This window comes from Vulpes vulpes, chromosome 1, assembly GCF_048418805.1.
Source record: "Vulpes vulpes isolate BD-2025 chromosome 1, VulVul3, whole genome shotgun sequence".
NCBI lineage: Eukaryota > Metazoa > Chordata > Mammalia > Carnivora > Canidae > Vulpes > Vulpes vulpes.
Window position 1 is genome coordinate 153,387,556 of NC_132780.1, and position 13,028 is coordinate 153,400,583.

Sequence of the window (13,028 nt, forward strand, 5' to 3'; positions counted from 1 at the left end):
AGTTTTAAGTTGTACTTACTTGATGACTAAGGAGGTTGAGGTTCATATATTTATTAAGCCTTTAAATTTTCTCATTTGTAAAATGCCTGTTCATGTTTTTTACTTATTTTTCTTTTGGATTATGTTTTTTTCTAATTTTTATTATAATTTTTTTAAGTAGGCTCCACACTCAGCATGGAGCTCAACTTGGGACTTGAACTCATGACCTCAAGATCAAGGCCTGAGTTGAGTTTAAGAGTCGGACACTGAACCGACTGAGCCACCCAGGTGCTCCTCTAAAATTTTTTCTTTTGTCTTGGCTATTTTTGATCCTTTGCATATACATATACATTTAAAATCAACTTGTAAATGCACACACACAGATGAAGAAGCTATTCTGATTTCAAGAGTGTATTGAATCTATACGTCAATTTGAGGAGAATTGGTACATTTGTAATATTTGATCTTCTGGCACATGTTTGTGGCATATCTCTGTTATTTTAGTTTTCTTCAGTTTCCCTCAGGAAGGTTTTATAGTTTCTTTGCGGAGGCCTTGCACATCTTTTGTTAGATTTATTCCTAAGCATTTGATAGTTTTAATCTTGTGATGGGAGCCTTAAAAAAAAATCCATTATTGAACCTGGCTGCTGACATATGGAAATACAAATGGTTTTTCTGTATTTGACCTTGTATTCAGAAATCTTTTTAATTAGGTCAGTAGGTCTAATTATTTGTGGATTTTTCCTGAGTTTCTAAGAATACTAATCATATAATCTGTGAATAATGACAATTTTATTTTTCAGTCTTTACCTGTTTTTTGGTCTTATCTATCTGATTCTCATTTATGGAGTCTTATTTCTGTGTGTTTTGTTATTTTGTGTGCTGGAGATGTGTGGGCAGTTATTTGGAAGACTATATTGATTCACATGAAGGCTGATAAACTTCTGGTTCATACCTGCCTAAGTCCTTCAGTGTCCTAGAGAGTAGGGCATTGTTTAAGGCTTTTTTTAAAAAAAGATTTTATTTATTCATGAGAGAGAGAGAGAGGCAGAGGGAGAAGCAGGCTCCATGCAGGGAACCCTATGTGGGACGTGATCCTCCGGGATCATGCACTGAGCCAAAGGCAGACACTTAACCACTGAGCCACCAAGGCATCCTGTTTAAGGCATTTTTTGATGATTCCACTGACTTTTAAATTTCTGTTCTTGAGTTTCTTGTCTGTTTCTCTTTTTCACAAGTCACTTTTTATAGTTTCCCATTCATACAACTATCATCACATTTGCCTTTTAACATACAGATGATAACATAGTTGTTATCTGTACACTTTCAGTCTTTTTTTTCTTGTTTTTGCTCATGAAGTGATATTTTAATGTGGACTTTATTATAAAATACAGTATGCTTGGTATTGTATTTGAGGATGAGTTTGTAGGAATCCTTTGAGGTATACTGGAATGTGCTTTCCTTCAGATAAAAGATTTGAGTTTGCTTCTACCAGGTGTCTGGGGTATTTGACTCGGAGACCACCTTACAAGTTCAGGGCTTGGGATTTCACAGATGACATTTGAGCAGTGGGATCTCTTGTTAGATACTCCACTTTCATTTGAACTTGAGTTTATATATATTAATCTGTGCTTTAAAGAAGATGCATTTATTTATTTATTTATTTATTTATTTATTTATTGACTATTTGAGAGAGCATGTGCACGAGCTGGGGGAGGGGCAGAGGGAGTGAGGGAGTCTGGGAAAGGGAAAAGTAGCCTCCCTAATGAGCAGGGAGCCAGATGCTGGACTCAATCCCAGGACCCTGGGATCATGATCTGAGCCAAAGGCAGACTCGTAACCGACTGAGCCACCCAGGCGCCCCCACCTGCCCTTTTCTAAATAGGAATGTTTACCATGGTCATTCTGCCAGTGTTATCACACTATTAATTGAGTGTATGTGGGGTGTGTGTGTGTGTGTGTGTGTGTGTGTGTCTAAGTGGAGAGGGTACTTCATCTTTAACAAGAGCTTTATCGTCTTCTAATATAGGGACTATCAAGCATTATCCACAGATGCTGACTGAACTTTGAGATTAAGGCCCATTACTTTATAGAACTTTTTAGATTGTCTCACTTGTGATAGGAGTGAATGTATTTTGTAGCATAAGTTCAGTTAACTGTAAATTGGTGACTAGGAGAATGGATTGCAGTAATCATTGATACTTACTGTTCACAAGTAAATTTGGGCTCTCTTCTTTCTGGCAAAGTAGAATTCTACTTCTTGGCTCCTTTGAAGATAGCATGCTTATATGATATACTTTTGTCAATGACATGTGAGTGGAATTGACCTGTGTAACTCTTACGAAGAACCAGTTTGCCATTCATGTTCCTTCTATCATGTAGGAGATTGGAGCCTCCCTAAGCCATCTGGTTGCTTGGTGAGAAGCACTGGTGGTGAAACATTCCTCCTTCCTGCTGCTGCTTCTTCACTGCCCATGTGGACATGCAGAAATGCAGAAAATACCATTTTTTTTGTTAAGCCACTAAAAGTTTTAAAATTTGTTATTGCACCATAACCTAGCCAATCCTAACTAATGTAGAATACTATAAAAGTGATCAGGAAAGCTGCAACGGCTGTTGATTATCTTGACAGTTAGAAAAGAGTAGACTTTTAATTTATTTTTATTTTTGTCACTTCTGTGATTATTGTCCATTGTTTTGCTTTTAGATTACTAGTATGTACATCCTACTACTACCTGGGGTTTTTTTTTGAGAGTAACCTGGGTGTTAAATGATATAAATCTATTCCTCAGTGTTTAGTTTATACTTTATCTTCATTTACAGATTTTTTTTCTTTTTCTCTGTAGAATTTTGAAATTTTTTCTAGTCAGATCAATCTTTTTATTTTTAAAGATGTAATCTGTCTGAGATAGTAGATCTATAGGCGTTCCTATAGAAAAGCTGATGTTTTAAGTTTGAAGTTGTTTTATATGGCTAGAAAATTGAGAAATAGTTAAACCACTTTTAATTGCAAATATGTATTTTAATAAATTAACTCTTGAATTGAGATTATGGTCCTTTTTATTTTATTTTATTTTATTTTTTTTTAATTTTTTTTAAATTATTATTTATTTATGATAGTCACAGAGAGAGAGAGAGAGAGAGGCAGAGACACAGGCAGAGGGAGAAGCAGGCTCCATGCACCGGGAGCCCGATGTGGGATTCGATCCCGGGTCTCCTAGATCGCGCCCTGGGCCAAAGGCACGCGCCGAACCGCTGCGCCACCCAGGGATCCCTCCTTTTTAGTTTATATTAACCTGAGTTTTTATTATAATTTCTTTCCTACTGCAGTGCCTTTTGTGTGTTTTGTTGTTGTTGTTATTGTTCTTTTGGTATATGTTCTCAGAAATTGGCAGAGCAGAAATTTGTAAGTTTATTGAAATTAACTTTTCTTTCATATTTTGGCTTTCTTAATCATAGTAATGATTTGAGATACCAGGATTTTAACATTTTTATAAAACTGAAGAATCCATACTAGAACAGGAAAGTATTTTATTGGAACTGAATGAAGACTTTTAATTTCTTTGTTTTACAGAACTTTAATTTTTTAAACAGTATAAAATATATTTCCTTTTAGATAAGTGATGAGGAGAAGAGTCTCCGAGAACAGGAGATTCTTGCTTCATCACCCAGTTTGTGTGGGTCTAAGTTGGATTTGGATTCGGAGTCAGTTTATAAGGTATGTAAACTTTTAAAATACTTCCTAGGTTTTGTTAAATATAATGTTGAGCTTTATATGCATATGTAATTAACCCAGTCATATGGCATCTGGCCACTACAGCTTCTCCCTTTGCTATGTAGAATTCATCTTCACCCCCCTGAGGGTGTGCTAACATCCTGTGCTGGGCTGTTCTACATAGCCTAAACACCCTTCTAACCTTGTTTGGACTCTGACCCCACCAAAGCAAGCCATTTTCTTAAAGGAATAGTCTCCTCACAATATTTAGGCTTCCACACCATGCTGAGCTGCCCCTGCAGGGATATTCTCTTCGCCCAACAACTTGTTCTGGATCACTGCTCTGTGTGATAGCCTTTTTCACCACTCTTGGGCCCTGATGCCATGCTTAGACTGTCTTCCTCACCTAGGCTCTTTCTTACTCCATTTGGGCTCTTTCACTGTCTGCCTCTTTGCTTTCCTCTGGCAAGACCTTCTTGGACCTACTCAGGTGCTGGCATCTTGAAGTGGGCCATCTCTGCTGCCCTCTTTTCCTCAGCACAGATAGCTAATTTGCTTGAACAAACTGAAAGCTTTTGGACTGAGTAATTCCAGAAGGGGAAGGGGCAGAGCGGAAATTAATTTTAAAATTTGATAGCTGTAACCCCACAATTTCCTTTGAAAAGGATGTACTGGTTATTGTTGGTGAGTGCCAGTAGTTTAAATTCCTGCTTCCACATTAGCTCCTAAGCTTCTCTATTTCTCCCATTTAGGCCATCATTCAGTCAGTTTCCCAAACTTAGAATATGGGAATCAATATTTATTCTTCCTACACCACACATTTCCCATTACTCTGCCTTTACACCATTTTTTGCTCCTGCTTGGGCATTTTTATGTGCACTGTGGCCACCTTAATAAGCTAGAATCATGGAATATCAGAGCTAAGAACCCCTAAGGGCCATTTATTCCATCTCTCTCCCTTTCCCTCCTGAAATTTAGAAGCATTCACTAAATGTATAGAAATCATAAGTCTGGTCAGTCACAGAGTTTGAACTAAGAACTTATGTTTCCAAACTATCCCCACCTCTTGCCTGGATCATTGAAATAAAACCTCTCTCCTCCTCCTCTAATATGTTCTGTATGACTGTTGTTTGGTGCTGTGTCATACACATACCACCCTGTAGAGCTGTTTGACTTTCCATGTTTGTCTGTCTTGTTTTCTCAACTAAGTGATTAACTTCTTTAGGACTGTGTTGTAGTCCTAGAAATCTGTTAAAAAAAAAAACATGATCTGTTTATTGGGTGGTGTTATTAGATATGTAGAAGAATCTTAGGTGCATATATATATATGCGCATATATATATATATATATATATTTTTTTTTTTTTAAGATTTATTCATTTGAGGGAGAGAGAGAGTGCCTGAGTTGGGGGATGGCAGAGGGGGAGAGTCTAAGCATACTTTCCATTGAGTGCAGACCCTGTCTCAGGGTTTGATCCCATGACTCATGAGCTCACGACCTGAGCTGAAGCCAAGAGCTGGATACTTAATTAACTCTGCCACCTATATGCTACTTAGGCATATAGATTTAACTCCTCTTTAAACCTTGGGTGACTAGGCAATTTGGGTATCATTTCTTTCACCTAATATTTTTACTTCATTTTTAAAAAGAAGAACTATAATGGAGAGTGAGGATGATTTTCAGTTTACTCATACCATATTCTCATATCATTAAAATTTAGGATAGTTCTTAGGATTTTAAAAAATGCAAGTGAAGTATTATGTTTTTCAAATGATATTTACTGGTAAGTACTTCAGTAGTGGAACTGAACATTTATTATTTCTGTTTCTTGGTGTTGAGATTAGCTTGTCCAATGTATTTTTCTAGTGGAAGAATGGAAACAGATGAAGAAGTTTAGAATTACTTTACTAGTAATTTTCAGCACTGAACATATTATATACACATAATTGGTGCAGAATAAAATTGTGGGATATGTCATATGAGGGGAATGCAATATGCTTAGATGGCTTGAATTGAGAGTTTAAAATCCTGAAGATTATAATTTGTAAATTCATGAGTTAATAAAAATATAAAAAAAAGAATAAAAATAATGCATTTGAACTTGGCTTATATTTTTCAAAGCATCTACTCTGAAATTAGCACATTTTTGGACTGGCATTTTCCCAATATTATTCAGTTTTAAGGAATATGAGCTGTTTTGTTTTTGTTTTTTTTTGATCTGCTGGGACAGATTAAGTTCTCTAGGAAGAATTTTGCTTAGACTCAGTACATAAGATTTAGAAAAATTTCATGACAGGTACTGACTTATTTTCCCTGTTTCACTGTGAATTCAGATCCCTTTTGCTGATGCTCTGGATTTGTTCCGAGGAAGGAAAGTCTATTTGGAAGGTGGCTTTGCTTATGTACCACTTAGAGACATTGTGGCAATCGTCCTGAATGAATTCAGAGCCAAACTGTCCAAGGCATTGGCGGTAGGTATTTCACTTTATTTCTGTACTTACTTTATTTTCACACACTCACATTTTTAATTATATACTCTTGGTAATTTTGTCCTGCACTTCTTAAGAAATAGGTTAATTTTTATAGTGATAATTGAATGCTTATGATGTTGTACTGGTAATTATAGAACCACTAGGTTTTTATTTGTTACTGCCCATAGTTAGTTTTTTAATTTTTCTTTCTTATAGTAAAACTAATAGTGAACTGATTAATTTTGTGAGATGCTTCTGTGGGTCATGTCTTCAAGGTTGTGCCTTTTTCCTTGGAAATGATATTATATAAGGCCCTTCACAATTGCTTTTGCCTATGATGTGTATGACCTCTAGATTTCTGTCTAAATTGGTATTTTGTATCTGTAGAGGGTGATGTAGAAGAAAGTCTTTATATTAAGTAATAAAAATGGTGATATACTAGTGCTGCAATAAATAATCTGCTGAGTGAAAGTGGTGGTAGCTGTTTGAATAAATAATATGATCAGTGCTTTTCAATGGATTTTTTGGAAGTGTTACACTTCAGTGATAATATCTTAAAAATACATGTTTTAGGTAGGTTTGAACTCCCGCATTTAACATTAATGAACTGATCATCCAGACAGAAAATCAGTAAGGAAACAGTAGCTTTGATTGATACAGTGAACCAGATGGATCTAACAGAAACATTCAGAAACATTCTATCCCCAAAGAGAAGAATACAAATTCTTTTCAAGTGCACATGGGACATTCTTTGGAAAGATCACCTTAGGTCACAAAACAAGTTTCAGCAAATTCAAAAAGAATTCCTATCATGCTCTTTTGCAACCACAAAGTATGAAACTAGAAATCAGTCACAAGAAAACTTCGGAAAGAGCACAATTACATAGAGGTTAAACAACATGCTGCTAAATAATGAATGGGCCTTGGTTAAGAAGGCAAAGAAAAAATCAAATGATACATGGAAACAAATGAAAATACAATGCCAAAATTTTGGAGATGCAGCAAAAGCAGTTCTAAGAGGGAGGATAATAGCAATACAGGCCTTCCTTAAGAAGCAAGGAAGATCACAAATAGTCAACCTAACCATACACCTAGAGGAGCTGGAAGAAGAACAAGCAAAGCTCAAAGCCAGTAGAAGGAAGGAAATAATAAAGATTAGAATAGAAGTAAATGACATAGAGACTGAAGAAACAGTACAATAGATCAATGAAACCAGGAGTTGGTTCTCTGAAAAGATCAATAAAATTGATAATCCTTTAGTTTATGAAAAAAAAAAGGACTCTTATAAAATCAGAAATGAAGGAGAAGAAATAACAGCTTACACCACAGAAATATAAAGGATTATAAAATAATATTATGAAAAATTATATTCCAGCAAATTGGACAGCCAAGAAGAAATAGATGACTTTTTAGAAATATTTAGCCCACCAAAACTGAATCAGGAAGAAAAAGAAAATTTGAGCAGACCGATTACTAGCAAAGAAATTGAATAGTAATCAATAAACTTCCAACAAATAAAAGTCCAGGAGCAGATGGCTTCACAGGCAAATACTACCAAATATTTAATGAAGAGTTAATACTTGTTCTTCTCAAACTATTCCAAAAATTAGAAGGTGAGGGAAAACTTCAAGATTCATTTTATGAGGTCAGCATTACCCTGATACCAAAATATACCGCAAAAAAGAACTATAGGCTAGTATCTGATAAACATAGATGCAGAAATCTTCAACAAAATATTAGTAAACTGAATCCAACAATCCATTAAAATCCATGATCAAGAAGGATTTCTAACAGGCATTCAAGGGTGGTTCAGTATTCACAAACTGATCGATGTGATAAATCACATCAACAAGAGAGTAAACACCTTATGATCATTTCAGTAGATGTAGAAAAAGCACTTGACAAAGTGCAACATCTATTCATGATAAAAACTCAACAAAATAGTTTTAGGGGGAACTTACCTCAACATAATAAAGGCCTATGTGAAAAACACACAGCTAACATCACACTCCATGGTGAAAAACTGAGAGGTTTTCTCCTAAGATCAAGAAGGAGTTGGAGATTCCTGAGTGGCTCAGCGGTTTAGAGCCTGCCTTCGGCTCAGGGCATGATGCTGGAGTCCCGGGATTGAGTCCCACATCGGGCTCCCTGCATGGAGCCTGCTTCTCCCTCTGCCTGTGTCTCTCTCTCTCTCTCTGTCTCTTGTGAATAAATAAACAAAATCTTTAAAAAAATAAAAAGGAAGAGTCAAGGATGTCCACTCTCTTGTCTTTATCCAGTGCATTACTGAAAGTCCTAGCCACAGCAGTCAGACAAGAAAAAAAAAATTAAAAGGCATTCAGATCGGTAAGGAAGAAGTTAAACTTTCACTGTTTACAGATGACATGATACTATATATAGAAAATCCGAAAGACTCCACTAAAAACTATTAGAACTGACAAATGAGTTCAGTAAAGTCACAGGTTACACAATTAATATTCAGAAATCTTGCATTTCTGTACACTAATAGTGAAGTAGCAGAGAAATGAAGAAAACAGTTCTGTTTATAATTGCCCTGAATTGTTGATATAGCTGAATTATACATAATTCGGTAACCCCAGCAGTAATAAAAATTATACCAGAAAATATACTTTTTAACTCCAAAGGAAAGATTGGCCTATACTCCTGTCTGTAATCAATATAGCTTAAAAGAGCCATATCACATAACCTTGAAGTTCTGAATCAAGTACCAAAAAAGGTACTTGAAAAGAACATGTAAATTGAATACAATGCTTAGAAGTAAACTTAACCAAGGGAGTGAAAGACCTGTATTGCAAACTATAAAACACTGATGAAAGAAATTGAAGATGACACTAACAAAGGGAAAGATACTCCATGTTCTTGGGTTGGGAGAGCCAATATTATTAAAACGTCCATACTGCCCAAAGCAATCTACAGGTATAATGCAGTCCCTATCAAAATACCAAGTGTTTTTTTTTTTTTTTTAAATTTTTATTTATTTATGATAGTCACACACACACAGAGAGAGGGGCAGAGACACAGGCAGAGGGAGAAGCAGGCTCCATGCACCGGGAGCCCGACGTGGGACTCGATCCTGGGTCTCCAGGATCGCGCCCTGGGCCAAAGGCAGGCGCTAAACCGCTGTGCCACCCGGGGATCCCCCAAGTGTTTTTCACAGAACTGAAACAAATAATCTTAAGATTTCTATAGAACCACAGAAGAGCCCAAATAGCCAAAGCACTCTTGAAAAAGAACAAAACAATCTCAGATTTTAAGATATATTATAAAGCTGTAGTAATCAGAATGGTTCTGGGACAAAAATAGAAACACAGATCAATGGAACAGAATAGAGAGTTCAGAAATAAACTCATACTTCAGTGATCAAACTCCTACTTTGGTGATCAATTAATCTATGACAAAGTAAGAATATACAGTGGGAAAAGGTTTCTTCAATAAATGGTTTTGGAAAAACTGGACAGCTACATGCAGAAGAATGAAACTGGACCACTTTCTCACGTCATTCCCGAAAGTAAACTCAAAATGGATTAAGGACCTAAATGTGAGACCTGAAGCCATAAATATCCTGGAAGAAAACATAGACATTAATAGTCTCTTGGACATCAGCAATAGGAACACTTTGCTAGGTATCTTTCCTTTGGCATGGGAAACAAAAGCAAAATCAACCTGTTAGGACTACACCAAAATAAAAAGCTTTTCTGTGGCAAAGGAAACGTCAACAAAACTAAGACAGCCTACTGAATGATAAAAGATATTTGTAAATGATGTATCTGATAAGGAGTTAATGTCTAAATGTATTAAGAATTAAGAACTTAGTACAACTCAACACCAAAAAAAAAAAAAAAAAAAATCAGTCTGATAAAATAATGGACAAAGGGCGCAGCCCAGGTGGCTCAGCAGTTTAGCGCCACCTTCAGCCCAGGGTGTGATCCTGGAGACCCAGGATCGAGTCCCACGTCGGGCTCCCTGCATGGAGCCTGCTTCTCCCTCTGCCCCTCTCTCTCATTCTCTCTCTCTCTCTCTCAATCTCTCTCTCTCTGTCTCTCATGAATAAATAAGTAAAATTAAAAAAAAATGGACAAAGGATCTGAATAGACATTTTTCCAAAGAAGACATACAGGTGGCTGTAAGACACACAAAAAGATGCCCAACATCTCTCATTATCAGGGAAATGCAAATCAAAACCACAATGAGGTATCACCTCATACCTGCCAGAATGGCTAACATCAAAAAGACCAAAAGGGAGTATTGGCAAGGATGTGGAGAAAAAGGAACCCTTGCACACTGCTGGTTGGGAATTCAGCATGGTGCAGTCACTGGAAAACAGTATGGAGGTTCCTCAAAAAATTTCCATATGACCCAGCAATTCCACTACTGAGTATTTACACAAAGAATATGAAAATGGTAATTCAAAAAGATATATGCACTCCTGTGTTTATTTCAGCATTATTTATAATTAGGTAAAATATGGAATTGTCCATCAATAGATGAGTGGATAAAGATGTGGTGTGTATACTCACACAGAGGAGTAGATTCATAGGCCAATCTTTTCTTTTGAGCTAAAATTTTAAATATTTTCTGGTTTAAATAATTCTTATTACTGACTGTCTGGGGTTACCTAAGCATGTGTAATTCAACTATTTCAATATTTTGGAAGACTAAAATGATCAACTGGTTTTATTGATAAGGCAGTTTATGAAAACACCTAGTATAATGGTGTCTATTAACTGTTAATGTTCTTCCTTCTTCCCTAATTCTGTGTTTTTGACTTAAAAAAATCTTCAGTAAAGTTAATGTTTTTAAATAGTTTCTTTAGTTGTCTGTGACTTACTCTGGAGCATAATCTATTTACAGATGAAGATAATGTCTTTCACCACTGTAAATCTCTGTGTCAGACATTGGTGTTTGCCTACTGGTTGGCCATTATTAGTGATTTTGTTTACCCATTTTCTCTGCTGACATCTTGGACAGCACTTCTTGTGTGAATCAGCTACATACTTTTCAGGACATTGGGCATCCATAGCTCTCATTTACTAAATACCAGTAGTGGCCCTCCCAGTTCCCACAACAACCAAAAATACCATGATACACTTCAGAAAGCATCTGGAATATTGGTACAACCCCTGTGCTGATTTTGGTAGTTTCCTTCTCTTTTCGAAATTGTTAATCTATGCATGTGGTATAATAATGTGGCTGAAAAATGTGAGAAGTTGTTTGGGTGCTTCTGAAAGAAAGTTTTTCTTGCTAATAAAAATGAGCACATGGATATTTGCTATTTGGTTTATCTTTCTAATAGTCTAATGTGCAGAGAAAGATGCGCAGTTTTTGGCAAATTTTATAAACTGTTTTGTGCAGAACATAGAAGCTCTAAATATACTGAGATTAAAGACAAACTCTTTAAGTTCCTGAGTTAGTAATACTTATTTTTCAGCAAATTACATTTAAGCTATTGTACCTTGTTGGTAAAAAATACAGCATATGAATTTTGAATTCCTTTCTCTTATTTCCCTCCAGCTCATTCTTCCCTTCAAAGTAACTAAATTTAAAGGGGTGCTTGGGTGGCATACTCTTGATCTCAGCTCAGGTTCTTGATCTCAAGAGTTGTGAGTTCAAGTTCTGAGTTGGGGGCCATGCTTCTTAAAACAAAATAAAACAAAAACAAAGTAATGTTAATGTTTTACAATTTTGAAATAACATACTTACAAAAAAGTTGCAAATAAAAAACGTTAATGTTTTACAATTTTGAAATAACATACTTACAAAAAAGTTGCAAATAAAAAACATAGCCTTTTGTCACAGCCACCTGATGTCTCATTACCCTCAGTACTTTAGGTTGTAATTCCTATAAACAAAGATGTTCTCTTACATAACCACAGTTCACCTTTGAAAATAAGTAAGTTAGCATCAACACACAAATGCCATCTAATCCTCAGACCCCATTCAAGTTTCATAGTTGTCTCAATCATGTCCTTTATTTCAGAATGATCCAATCTTATCACATGTGTTACTTAGTGATATCTTTATAGTCTCCTTTAGTCTGGAGCAGATTCTTAGTTTCTGTTAGTCTTTCATGACTTTATTACTTTTGAAGAAAATAGGCTAGTTATATTGTAGAATCTCTCTGTTGGGATTTGTTTGATGTTTCTGCATATTAAGATTCAAATTATACATCTTGAGCAGGAATATCATAAAAGTGATGGTATGTTTTTTATTACATCCTGTTAGGTGACACATGATTTTGATTTATCTCAATTCTGATTGAATTATTGACAATTTATCCATTACGTGGTTGATAGACATTTAGGTTTTGTTTTCTTTTTCTGGTTATTATTAGTACAGCTGCTTTGAACATTCTACGACATTTTTGGGAAACACATTTCTGTTGGTTGTATGCCTAGAAGTGGATTGTAAAATATGTCCACTTTAGTGGAATCTGACTTACTTTTAATGAATTTGTCGTGATTGCTGGTGGGTTGTAGAGGTCTCAGGCCTCATGTCTTTGGAATATAGAAGAGGAACAATGACTTGTTTTGGGCAGTGCTTGGCTTTCTCACGGGTGGTTTTTTTTTTTTTTTTTTCTTTTTTTGAAATGACAGGAGGTGCCCACAGAATCAGCAGGAAACAAAAGATCCAGATTAAGAAATGGTCAGGTACCCCAGGGGTTCCAGGTGCTGGGTGCGATTGCCCTAAAATGATTGTGACTCTCCCTTCAACTTTACTTTCCCTTCCAGATTCAGAGTTCTGGGTAGGACCTCACCCTGTCTGTCTCCAGTGTGGGAGGTGAGGCATAGGCAATAATACCCTTCCTTACGCTACACCCGCATGCAAGAGGGTTTCCCCAACG

At 36.0% G+C, this 13,028-nt stretch overlaps 1 protein-coding gene across 4 annotated transcripts in view; it reads left to right on the forward strand.

The window, feature by feature from the left end:
* PRIM2 (DNA primase subunit 2) overlaps nucleotides 1–13,028 on the forward strand; it is a 299,004-nt gene that overhangs the window by 60,452 nt on the left and 225,524 nt on the right. For 2 of the 4 annotated variants that reach the window (XM_072734812.1, XM_072734830.1), the window contains exons 6-7: nucleotides 3,596–3,697; nucleotides 6,029–6,166. In XM_072734812.1, coding sequence (XP_072590913.1) covers nucleotides 3,596–3,697; nucleotides 6,029–6,166 — 240 coding nt within the window. Of the gene's footprint in view, nucleotides 1–3,595; nucleotides 3,698–6,028; nucleotides 8,310–9,224; nucleotides 10,035–13,028 lie in introns of those variants that run through there. The other 2 variants (XR_011996697.1, XM_072734821.1) reach the window with 2 other exon arrangements.